This window comes from Pogona vitticeps, chromosome 1 (genome assembly GCF_051106095.1).
Source record: "Pogona vitticeps strain Pit_001003342236 chromosome 1, PviZW2.1, whole genome shotgun sequence".
NCBI lineage: Eukaryota > Metazoa > Chordata > Lepidosauria > Squamata > Agamidae > Pogona > Pogona vitticeps.
In genome coordinates, this window is record NC_135783.1 from 175,228,767 (window position 1) to 175,242,289 (window position 13,523).

The 13,523-nt window shown below is 41.5% G+C and overlaps 1 protein-coding gene across 2 annotated transcripts in view; it reads right to left on the reverse strand.

The window, feature by feature from the left end:
- SPAG16 (sperm associated antigen 16) overlaps window positions 1-13,523 on the reverse strand; it is a 655,515-nt gene that overhangs the window by 608,452 nt on the left and 33,540 nt on the right. Inside the window, exon 4 of one of the 2 annotated variants that reach the window (XM_072977750.2) lies at window positions 8,173-8,300. The exons of the other annotated variant lie outside the window; for it this stretch is intronic. Within the exon in view, the coding sequence (XP_072833851.2) occupies window positions 8,173-8,300 (128 nt within the window). The remainder of the gene's footprint in view (window positions 1-8,172; window positions 8,301-13,523) is intronic. 2 annotated transcript variants of the gene reach the window in all.

Here is a 13,523-nt window from a genome sequence, read left to right on the forward strand (position 1 = left end):
CTTCAGTGACAGTATACTTTGAGCTGGGGATTGTACACTCCGCAATCTCTTTCAACTATCTGGCAACTCTTTTTGCCATAGCTGCATTGTTTTTTACTACAGTAAACAAATGATCTTCTTCATGCAGAGAATCATAGAAAAGTGACGTGGGAAGGGGCCTACAAGGCCAAGGCCAACCCTCTGCTCAATGCAGGAATACAGTCAAAGCATATCTGCCCGGTGATTATCTAAGTTTTTCTTGAATGCCTCCAGTGTTGGAGCACTCATCAACTTCCGAGCTAACTGGTTCCACTGTTGTACTGCTCTAACAGTTAAGACGTTTTTCCTGATATTCAACCAAAATCTGGCTTCCTTAAACTTGAGCCCATTGTTCTGTGTCCTGCACTCTGGAGTGATCAAGAACAGATTCTGTCCCTCCTCTGTATGACAGCCTTCAAATATTTGAAAAGTGCTGTCATATCACCCCTCAGTCTTCCTTTCTCAAGGCTAAACATGCCCACTTCTTCAGCCTTTCCTCTTAAGGCTTTGTTTTCTGCCCCCTGATCATCCTCGTCACCCTCCTCTGAACTTGTTCCAATTTGTTAGCATCCTTTTTGAAGCGTGGTGTCCAGAACCGAACACAATGCTCAAGGTGAGGTCTAACCAGTGCTAAATAGAGGGGAACTAGCACTTCATGAGATTTGGAAACCATACTTCTATTAATGCAGCCTAAAATAGCATTTGCCTTTTTTGTAGCCACATCACGCAGTTGGCTCATATTTACATAGCTTGTCATCTACAACGATTCCAAGATCCTTCTCGCTCTTAGTTTTTCTGAGCCAGGTATCCCCCCATCTTGTAACTGTGCAGTTGGTTTCTTTTTCCAGGATGCAGGACTTTGCACTTATCCCTGTGGAATTTCATTCTGTTGTTTTTGGCTCAGTGCTCCATCCTATCAAGATCATTTTGAATTTTGTTTCTATCTTCTAGAGTATTAGCTACAGTATTAAGGCCAATGTTGTATCATCTGCAAATCTGACAAGCATTCCCTGCACTCCCTCATCCAAGTCATCAATAAAAATATTAAAAAGCACCGGACCCAGGACTGAGCCTTGGGGCAACCTACTTGTTACCTCCTCCCAGTTAGAGAAGGACCCATTAATGATCACCCTCTGAGTATGATTCTGTAGCTAATTGTGTATCCACCTGACACTTATCTATCCAGCTCACACCTAGTTAGCTTGCTAATCAGGATATCATGGGGCACTTTGTCAAAAGGTTTGCTGAAGTTGAGATATACTATGTCTACAGTATTCCCTCTGTCTATCAGGGAGGTGATCCGATCAAAAAAAGAGATCAAATTAGTTTGGCAGGAATTTTTTTGACAAATCCATGTTCGCTTCTAGTTATTACTGCATTTTTTTTCTAGGTGCTTGCACAATGACCACTTTACGATCTGTTCCAGAATTTTGCCTGGGATTGATGTCAGGCTGACTGGCCTGTAGTACCCAGGTTCCTCTTTTTTACCCTATTTGACAACATTAGCCGTTCTCCAATCCTCTGGCACCTCACCCATTTCCCACAATTTCAAGAAAACAATGAATAGCAGTTCTGAGAATTCATCAACCAGTTCATTCAGTACTCTCGGATGCAGTTCATCGGGCCCTGGAGATTTGAACTCATTCAAGGTGGTAAGGCATTATTTGACTGTTTATCAATCTCCAGCTGCAATCGTGACACACACACACACCACTTGCACTTCCAATTTCTTTCGAAGTTCATAGTCTGTTTTATGGGAAAAGATGGAACTAAAATAGGAATTGAGCACATCTACCTTTTCTTTCTTATCTGTTATCATTTTTCAATCTCCATTGCAGAGCTGAACCACTATGTCTTTTGTTTGTCTTTTGCTACTCACATACTTGAAGAATGCTCTCCTTTTTTGCTTTTAGTGTCTCTAGCTAACCTCAGCTCATTCTCAGCTTTTGCCCTCCTGATGCCATCCCTGCATTTCTTTCCTGCTTATCTGTACTCATCCTTGGTGGCCTGGCCTCCTTTCCACTTCCTGTACATGTCTCTTTTTGGTTTTTAGGCCCTCCCTGAGCTTTTTGTGAAGCCACACTGGCCTTTTTTGCTGCCTCCCTTTTTTTCTTGTTGGAATTGTTTGTAGTTGTGATTTTAGAATTTCTTTTTTTTAAAGAAGCTCCCACCCTTCTTGGATTCCGTTTCTTGTTAGGATCTCCTGCCATGGGACCTTACTTATCCTTGTTCTGAGATTATTAAAATTGGCTTTTTTAAAAATCCAGTGGAAGTGTATGGCTACACTCTGCTTTTGTTTCCTTTGAAATCAAGAATTCTAGAAGGACAATGTCACTCTTACCTAGAGTTCCCATTACTGCCACTTCCCCCACCAAATAATCTCTGTTGGTCAGAACAGGGGTTGTCAACCCCCAGTCCGTGACCCAGTGCCGATCCGTGGGCTTCCTGGAACTGGAACCGCAGATACGGATCTCCAAATCCCCCCCCACATGCACGCACGGTGGGCATGTCATGCTCACGCAGAGGCCTGTGTCATGCCCATGGTGGGCATGTCATGCTCATGTGGTAGGTGTGTCACTCTCGCACGCATGCATGCGAGCACAACATGCCCACTGCAGCCGTAATGTGCCCACTGCACAAGCATGACACGCTCACCACACAAGTGCAGAGGTGTCCCCGTAGCTGTGTGCATGGAACTCGCTCCCTCCAACCGGTCTGCAGCCCCAAAAAGGTTTGGGACCAATGAGTCAGAATCAAGTCAAGGATAACAGATCCTCTAGTTTCTTTCTCCACTTTGTGTAGGAGAAAATTATCAGCCAAACAAACCAGGAATTTCTTGGAAGGGCATAATTTGCCTCCCAACATATATTTGGATACAGTGCAGCCTCAACTTACGACCATAATCCGTTCCAGAAGATGGTCGTAAGTCAAAATGGTTGTAATTCAAACCAGCATTTCCCACTGAAATGCACTGAAACCCATTCAATCTGTTCTGGCTGTTTTTTGGTTGTATGTAGAGGCACCGGTGCAAGTCGAAGCATTAGTTCCCACATGTCACGTTCCCGGGGGTTACAACAGCCAAAGTCCGATAAACCAATCCAGGGTCAGGAATACCAAGACTGCAAAGCCAATGTCCATAAACCAACTCACAGAATGCAGTCCAAGGTCAGAGTCCAGAGTCCATTACACAGCGTAGTCCAGAGTCAGGAACACGATTCAAGAAGCGTGGATGCAAGCCAGGGGTTTTGACTTGTTGCTTCCACAGAAATTCTGGCTGGCTAGGAGCTGTTTTATAGTAAAACAGCTCCTTGAGTTGCTGGAAACCTTTCCAACCTGTTAATACTCAGGGCTAGTTGAACGGATATTTCTGTGGACAGCCTTTGAGCGATCCTCTGACCTTTTTGTTCTAAGTCTTTCCCGAAGCCTGACCTGAAGCTTGTCTGCTGGGGAAGGAGAATCTGGAGGCGGTTCAGGTGTTTCTGATCTCAGCATTCTCTTCAGCCTCATTTAACCCTTCTGGTTCCAGGTCTTCGGCTGCACTCATGGCACCATAGAAACTAATGCAAAAGTGGTTAATCCGTCCTCTACCACTAGGGGAAGAATTTTTCTTCTTTTAACCTAAGATGGTTTAGGTTTTTAAAAAGGGCAGGAAAGGAGGGAGGGAGGAAAGGAACAGTGGGAAAAAGAGGAAAGACAAAAGGTCATCACTGGGGCACACAGACTTCTCAGACAAAGGTTTGTGCTGTTAAGCACAAAAGAGAGAAGAGAGAGAGAGAGAGAGAGAGAGAGAGAAGACAATGGGGGGAGAGTTTGGAGTCTAAAACACCTTTTAAACCAAACACTTTTTAAACCAAGCACATTTTAAACCAAACCAAGAACCTTTTAAACTAAACACATTTTTAAACAAACACTTTTAAAACCAAACACATTTTAAACCAAGCACCTTTTAAACCAAACCAAGCACCCTTTAAACAAAACACATTTTAAACCAAACCAAGCACCTTTTGAACAAAACACATTTTAAGCCAAACACTTTTTAAACCAAACATATTTTATACCAAGCACCTTTTAAACCAAACCAAGCACCTTTTAAACCAAGCACCTTTTAAACCAAACCAAGCATCTTTTAAACAACACACGTTTTGAAACCAAACGCCATTTAAAACCAAATGTATTCTAAACCCACCCACCAACACCTTGTTCCAGCAAACAGACCCCCCTGAGCACAAAAATAGAGCACACACACACAGAGAAAGAGAGAGAAGACAATTGGGGAGGGAGACTTGAGTCTAAACCCCATTTTACACCATGATTTTGAAACAAAAAGACTTTGGAGTCACATTTTAAACCCACACATTTTAAAACAAAAAAGAGGTCACAGTACACAAACCCTAGGAGCCACAGAATGCAAAAATAAATAAATAAATTTTACATTTTAAATTACAGTCTAATTTTCACATTTTATTTTAATTTAATATTACAGTCTACATTTCACATTTTAAATCCACACTGCAAGACCCATCGGAGCACAGAAACATAACCCCCCCACCTAGCCCAAACCAAAGCTGCAAAAATCCTGTACAGTAAATACAATGTACTCACCCAGAACAGGCAGCTCTCTGTTTTAAAAAGGAAAGTCAAAAATCCAAAAGAGCGAAGCAAAGGAAAGCAAAGTGTGCTGCTTATGTACCACCCCATAGTGCTTCAAGCACTCTCTGGGTGATTTACAAGTTAATTATGCAGACTACACGTTGCAACAAAAGCAACCAAAGCCTCCCAAGAACCTTTGGAAATGGGGGGGACCAAAAAAAAAAACACCACAAACTGCCCAAGATCCATCACAGCACAGAAATATAACCCCTGAGCTGAAAGCCACGCTGCAAAAACACCCAGAACAGTTTTTTTAAATGCAGAAAACAGCACCTTACCTTCCTGCAAATACACACATGCTCACTCTGAAGCACAAGGAGGCAGTTCCGAAGTTGACAACAACGACGCACACTAACTGCTGAGGGGAAAGATTTACAAAGAAGCAGCCTTCTTGCCACCTACAGTTAGAAATTTGAATTTCCTGCCTTTTCCCCTGCCTTTTTCTGTTCATAACTAAAAGCCCTGGTCGCAAGTAGAAGCAAAATTTTGCAACTGGAGTTGACCATAACTTGAAATGGTCATAAGTAGGGATGTTGGTAAGTCGAGGCACCATTGTAATTGAAATCTCCCATCACTACTACATTGTGTCTCTTTGAAAACCCTGCATTTTTTTCAAAAGTTTTATCCGTTTCCTCGCTTTTCCTGAAGAGGAAGCTGAGGAAGCAGGTGAGCTGTGTTTGGGAAGACATTTTATTTGGTGAGGTATTTTTTTCTAGGCTGATCTTTGTTCTCCCTGACCGCATGGTCTGAGGGGGCGGGAGTTTAGCTTTAAATAAGCGCAAGCAGTAGGATTCTCTTATTCTATTTTTTTACTCTAATCTGGCAAATAGTGAAGCCAAATAGCATTGCATACACCTGGGGGCAGGAAAATTTTAGGGGTTGGATCATACTTCCGCACTATTAGGGAACAGGCCAGGTAGGTGGGGCTTCTCAGCCTTGGAAGGCAGCCCATCTAGGAGAAGGATGTAAGCACCATGGCGCTCGAAAGCACGCATGTATGCCTGGACAGAGAGTAATTAGGAGTTTGCACACACTAAAATGGGCTGAGTGAGTCCTAGAGCTCAGCTAGCCGTGCTACAACCCTCCTTCTTACAAGTCTGCCCACTTAAGAACACCCTTGTACTCTCAGATCTTACTGAAGAGAAAAACATGTGGGCTTTGTAGTCCTTAGACTTATCTCGCACCACAGGCAGGACTCCTTAAGTATGCTAGGCCGAAGTAGCACTCTCAGATGACCCTAAGATAAGTTTACTGTTCAGGAAAACAATTGATTTTTATAATCATTATTTTATTAAAGAATAAGCATGTTTCTAGGTATCAAAAGCAAAAGCCAAAGCAAAGCAAATAAGCATTGTGTTAGTTATTTACAACTCTGTAGTGAGGCAAAGAAAACATGAAAAATATGCAAATGTCCAAGAACATTACAAAAATGCAAAAAGCCAAGAAAAATAATAAAAACAGTTCCAATAAAGTAATTCATCAGGAAAAGCAAAATAGTCCAAATATGTTAGAAAAAGGCTATAGTTCTCAGTGATCCTGTAGAATAAAAATACTGTACAAAAAGAAAAATCCAGTGTAAGAATATGTCCCATTGTCCTGTGTAAAATTCAAGATTATAGTCCATAAGGAGTATTTCATAAAAAGAAGTCCATAAAGGGTATTCCATAGGAAATAGTCCATGTGTGTAGGCCACAAGTAAGTCTCGAAAGACATTAGGGTGAGTCACGAATGACTGAAGAGTCGGTCATGAAAGACAATGTCCATAGGGAAAAAGTTCCTTTTTCAAGAGTAACTGGCAAGGGTTTATCGTACCTTCCCACGATGTCATCCAATCATAGTCCATTACTAGGCAAACAGTCCTGTTGCACCACATGACTTCTTTCCCATACACAACAGATGTTATTTGGGTTACTGTGGTTTAGCAAAGAGTCACAACAATTCCCATCTATCTAATCTCACAGAGTCCTTTCTCATGCTCTCAGAATAGCATTCTCCCTGCTCTCACTAGCAAACAACCTGTCAGCATTATACAGATCCTTTATACAGACAACAAGATGGAACCTCTCTTGCTCATTTCTTAATTACAAAACCCATATTCCTTACAAGATTGTACCTCAAAAACCCATCTCATCACAATTTCAAACCTCCAATGCCTTGTGGCTATATCCACTGGTGGAAAAGGATTCAGGAGTTAATCTCAAGGCAAAATCTGGAGATGGAGTCCCGGAGGCAGTTTGTGTCCTTCTGGCAATTCCTGCGACATCACTGGAACCAGCTGTATTGGCTCTTGCCTTTCCATTGGACTATTTCCTTGAAAAATTTATAATGAGACAGTCCAAAATGGAACAAGAGATAGTGCTGGAAGCACTCCCAGTTGGAAATCAAGTATTGGGAAAGAGCAAAGGACAAATACAAATAGCTCTGCCTCTAATGACAAAAGTAGATTAAAGCTGAAAGGATGTTTATTTCTTAGCATAAACATTAAGAACCAAACCCTAAAAATTTGTGGGTGAGATGACACATTTGCAAAATCACTGATTTTTTTAATTTCATGAAGCAAATAAGAAGCAGCTATTGGCAATTGTTTTAAGCAGGTAACCAAAACTTGGCAAAAAAATAAGCACTGTATTTCTAAAATAAAGCAAGAAATCAACAAAACCAAATAAACCCATTTAAACAACAAGAACAAAAGCAATAACAATTTAAAAACAATTTATAAAATATGTTGTAAAATCTTTTCTGAAAGCCAAGACGGTTTTCAAAAGAATGTATTTGGATGCAACATAGGTGAAACACCATTCTCACACACCCAACAAACTCAACTCTCTGTATGACTATGCCCTTGGGAGTATCTCTCCTGTAGATCTTAACAGTCAAGACAGATTAGTATATATTTATCATTCTCAAGGATAGGTACTAGCACCTACAGACTACAGCATAAGTTTCAAAATATGTGGGGAACACACAGGGAAGTGTTAAAAGAAAAGCTGAGTAAGGGCTAAGCAGCATTTCCAGTGATCAGGACGTGTTAATACATGACATAATTCTTTGTTCTCCTCTACACCAAGCCATAACAAATAATAGCAGAGGAATACATGGAACTGCCCAGAATAGTGCCTTGGCACTAACAGGAGCCAGATAGAAATTAAAGAAATAAATAAATACAGTACATGGAAAATAAGTAAATGCATGCGGCTATTTAAGTAGCATGATTACACACATCTCAGAAATCAGTTGACATAGTACAAACCTGGGCCACTTTGGCACTTTCTAAGACACAGTATACAGCCCTGATCACTAACTACCTGATTCAGAATGTAAACTTCTAAAAAATGGTCTGATTGTTTTCTACACTTTATACATACCTTTAAAACATAACAGAAGCTGCAATGTGTATATAAGCCTGAAACTTAGTATTCATGCAGGGGTGGGGGGAACTGTCTTCTTTATTGAAAATGTTTGTGCATGATGAAAGTCAAAGCTATTTTTAAAAAGAAGATTTACCATTCAGTTTGAAAGCAGTCCAAAGTTCTGTTCATGCCCATTCTGATTAGGAAATTGCAAAGGAAATCATCTACAACTTCTGGTGTTTCAGACAGGGAATGCTTAGCAGCCTGGCTTGGCCGTTGAGCCTAGAAACATTAGACTACTATTAGGAATATTGTCAATGTATCTGCCTCATTGTTTTTCAAGAAAATATTTTTAATCATATTATTTGTGATATTTTGAGACATATATAATAATAATAATATAATTTATTGTCATTGTAAGTATATACACAGTATACCATACAACGAAATTACACTGTTACATAAAAAAAACATAGCAGTGTATTGCTCACATGTCTGGAAATTTTATAGCAAATTCATATGGAATATCATGAATTTCTCCATGTTTTCACATTGTACTTCTGTAATTCAATCTTACTCATGTTTACCAGAGAAATTTCCCAAAATAGAAACATTTTCTATTTCATAGAATTTTCCAGTTTTGTACGATATATTTCCAAAGAATATTTCCCATGCCAGATACATCTGTATTTATCCATCGTTGTCTCAGCTGTTCTACTGCATTCAATCATTTTAGATAGGCTAAATACAGAATATGAACTTCTATAAGTTATTTTTCTAAGACAACCATTGACAAACCCTAGTGCTTAGCTGCCCATGGGGAAAGTGAAAAACATGTATGACAACCTCTTCCAGTGCACAACCTAACTGGTTCTGAGTGGACCTGGACCAGATATATGGCATATTAATCTATAGCCTAACAAATGCACTGCTCAATTTGTCTCTATTTCATGAAATTTCTTGCTTATCAATCAGTCAAAAAGACAGGTTACTTACCTGTAACCATGGTGCTTCAAGTGGACCTCTGTGAATTCACACGTGGGTTAAAACAGCGCCTGCGCTGGTCCTCTCAGAATCTTCTAGAGCTTTAGCAGAAAAGTAACAATGTTTAGGTTGCCCCTATAGTGCATGCTCCGCTTGCCTCAGCTCTCAGTTCAATTTGTCTGCCACAATAGCCTGAGCTTATCCTAGACTTAGTCAGTGACGGTGGGGAGGCTGGGCAGGATGTGTGAATTCACAGAGGTCCAGTTGAGGAACCATGGTTACAGGTAAATAACCTGTCTTTCTTCATTGTGGCCTCTGTGAATGCACACAAGTGGGTGACTAGAAAGCTCACCGGAAGGAGGGCCGTCACTGAAGAATGGATGTCAGTACTGCTCTCCCGAAGTTGGTCTCTTTCTTAGCCCGGAGGTCCAGTCTATAGTGTGTAATGAATGTAGACACATTGGACCAGGTGGCTGCTATGCAGATGTGAGGTATATCAACACCACACAGCAGGGCCGCAGATGTAGCAACAGCTCTAGTGGAGTGAGCCTTGAGACCTTCATTTGCTCTGCAATTCATAGGCAAGAGAGATAGTAGAGACCAACCATCTAGATAAGGGATTCATAAGGGATTTGGTTTAGATTACACATGATTTTTGGTTTAGATTACACAAGATCCCAGTGATTTTTCTTACTTTCTTCAGTTTAAGCTTGAGTTTTGCTATAAGAAGCTGATGATCAGAGCCACAATCAGCTCCAGGTCTTGTTTTTGCTGACTGTACAGAGCTTCTCTATCGTTGGCTGCAGAGAATATACTCAATCTGATTTTGGTATTGCCCATCTGTTGATGTCCATGTATAGAGTCACCTAAAAGAGTGTTTGTGATGACCAGCTTGTTCTCTTGACAAAACTCTATTAGCCTTTGCCCTACTTCATTTTGAACTCCAAGGCCAAACTTACCTGTTGTTCCTTTTATCTCTCGACTCCCTACTTTAACATTCAAGTCCCCTATAATGAGAAGAACATCTTTCTTTGATGTCGGTTCTAGAAGGTGTTGTAAGTCTTCATAGAATTGGTCAATTTCAGCCTCTTCAGCATTGGTGGTTGGTGCATAAACTTGGATTACTGTGATGTTGAAAGGTCTGCCCTGGATTCGTATTAAAATCATTCTATCATTTTTGAGATCATATCCCAATACAGCTTTTCCCACTCTCCATTTCTTCTATGGGATTCTTGCCCACAGTAGTAGATATGATAATCATCCAAATAGAATTCTCCCATTCCCGTCCATTTTAGTTCACTGACACCTAGGATGTCAATGTTTATTCTTGCCATTTCCTGTTTGACCACATCCATCTTACCAAGATCCATAGATTTTACATCCTAGGTTCCTATGCCCTCTTCATGGATTGCTTCCTTGTCGTGGCGAAGGGGCTTGAGTAACTCAGAGAAGCTATGGGCTATGCCGTGCAGGGACACCCAAGACGGACAGGACATAGTGGAGAGTTCCGACTAAACGCAATCCACCTGGAGTAGGAACTGGCAATGCCACTCCAGTATCTTTGCCAAGAACACCCCATGATCAGAAACAAAAGGCTAAAAGATATGACGCTGGAAGATGGGCCCCTCAGGTCGGAAGGCGTCCAACATGCTACTGAGGAAGAGTGGAGGACAAGTACAAGTAGCTCCAGAGCTAATGAAGTGGTTGGGCCAAAGCCGAAAGGACGCTCAGCTGTGGACGTGCCTGGAAGTGAAAGGAAAGTCCAATGCTGTAAAGAAAAATACTGCATAGGAACCTGGAATGTAAGATCTATGAACATTGGGAAGCTGGAGGTGGTCAAACAGGAGATGGCAAGAATAAACATCGACATCCTGGGCATCAGTGAACTAAAATGGACAGGAATGGGCGAATTCAGCTCAGATGATTATCATATCTACTACTGTGGGCAAGAATCCCGTAGAAGGAATGGAGTAGCCCTCATAGTCAACAAAAGAGTGGGAAAAGCTGTAATGGGATACAATCTCAAAAATGATAGAATGATGTCAATACGAATCCAAGGCAGACCTTTCAACATGACAATAATCCAAGTTTATGCACCAACCACCACTGCTGAGGAGACTGAAATTGAACAATTCTATGAAGATTTACAACACATTCTAGAACTGACACCAAAGAAAGATGTTCTTCTCATTCTAGGGGACTGGAATGCTAAAGTAGGGAGCCAAGAGATAAAAGGAACAACAGGGAAGTTTGGCCTTGGAGTTCAGAACGAAGCAGGACAAAGGCTAATAGAGTTTTGTCAAGAGAATAAGCTGGTCATCACAAACACTCTTTTCCAACAACACAAGAGGCGACTCTATACATGGAAATCACCAGATGGGCAATATCGAAATCAGATTGATTATATTCTCTGCAGCCAAAGATGGAGAAGCTCTATACAGTCAGCAAAAACAAGACCTGGAGCTGACTGCGGTTCTGATCATCAGCTTCTCATAGCAAAATTCAAGCTTAGACTGAAGAGAGTAGGAAAAACCACTGGGACACTCAGGTATAATCTAAACCAAATCCCTTATGAATACACAGTGGAAGTAAAGAACAGATTTAAGGAACTAGATTTGGTGGACAGAGTGCCTGAAGAACTTTGGATAGAGGCTCGTAACATTGTCCAGGAGGCAGCAACGAAAACCATCCCAAAGAAAAGGAAATGCAAGAAAGCAAAGTGGCTGTCCAACGAGGCCTTAGAAATAGCAGAGAGGAGAAGGGAAACAAAATGCAAGGGAGATAGGGAAAGTTACAGAAAATTGAATGCAGACTTCCAAAGAATAGCAAGGAGAGACAAGAGGGCCTTCTTAAATGAACAATGCAAAGAAATAGAGGAAGGTAACAGAAAAGGAAAGACCAGAGAGCTCTTCAGGAAAATTGGAGATATTAGAGGAACATTTTGCGCAAAGATGAACATGATAAAAGACAAAAATGGGAGGGACCTAACAGAAGCAGAAGACGTCAAGAAGAGGTGGCAAGAATACACAGAGGAATTATATCAGAAAGATTTGGGTATCCCGGACAACCCAGACAATGTAGTTGCTGACCTTGAGCCAGACATCCTGGAGAGCGAAGTCAAGTGGGCCTTAGAAAGCCTGGCTAACAACAAGGCCAGTGGAGGTGATGGCATTCCAGTTGAACTATTTAAAATCTTGAAAGATGATGCGGTTAAGGTGCTACATTCAATATGCCAGCAAGTTTGGAAAACTCAACAGTGGCCAGAGGATTGGAAAAGATCAGTCTACATCCCAATCCCAAAGAAAGGCAGTGCCAAAGAATGCTCCAACTACCGAACAATTGCACTCATTTCGCACGCTAGCAAGGTTATGCTCAAAATCCTGCAAGGTAGGCTTCAGCAGTATGTGGACCGAGAACTCCCAGAAGTACAAGCTGGATTCCGAAGAGGCAGAGGAACTCGAGACCAAATTGCTAACTTGCGCTGGATTATGGAGAAAGCCAGAGAGTTCCAGAAAAATATCTACTTCTGCTTCATTGACTATGCAAAAGCCTTTGACTGTGTGGACCACAACAAACTATGGCAAGTTCTTAAAGAAATGGGAGTGCCTGACCACTTTATCTGTCTCCTGAGAAACCTATATGTGGGACAGGAAGCAACAGTTAGAACTGGTCATGGAACAACTGAGTGGTTCAAAATTGGGAAAGGAGTACGGCAAGGCTGTATATTGTCCCCCAGCTTATTTAACTTATATGCAGAATACATCATGCGGAAGGCTGGACTGGAAGAAACCCAAGCCGGAATTAAGATTGCCGGAAGAAATATCAACAACCTCCGATATGCAGATGATACCACTCTGATGGCAGAAAGTGAGGAGGAATTAAAGAACCTTGTAATGAGAGTGAAAGAGGAGAGTGCAAAAAATGGTCTGAAACTCAACATCAAAAAAACTAAGATCATGGCCACTGGTCCCATCACCTCCTGGGAAATAGAAGGGGAAGATATGGAGGCAGTGTCAAATTTTATCTTCCTGGGCTCCATGATTACTTCAGATGGAGACAGCAGCCCTGAAATTAAAAGACGCCTTCTTCTTGGGAGGAAAGTGATGACAAATCTTGACAGCATCTTGAAAAGCAGAGACATCACCTTGCCAACAAAAGTCCGAATAGTCAAAGCTATGGTTTTTCCTGTCGTGATGTATGGAAGTGAGAGCTGGACCATAAAGAAAGCAGACCGCCGAAGAATTGATGCCTTTGAATTGTGGTGCTGGAGGAGGCTCTTGAGAATCCCCTGGACTGCAAAGAGAACAAACCTATCAATTCTAAAGGAAATCAACCCTGAGTGCTCACTGGAAGGACAGATCCTGAAGCTGAGGCTCCAGTACTTTGGCCATCTCATGAGAAGAAAAGAGTCCTTGGAAAAAACCTTGATGTTAGGAAGGTGTGATGGCAAGAGGAGAAGGGGACGACCGAGGATGAGATGGCTGGACAGTGTCTGCGAAGCAACCAACATGAACCTGACAC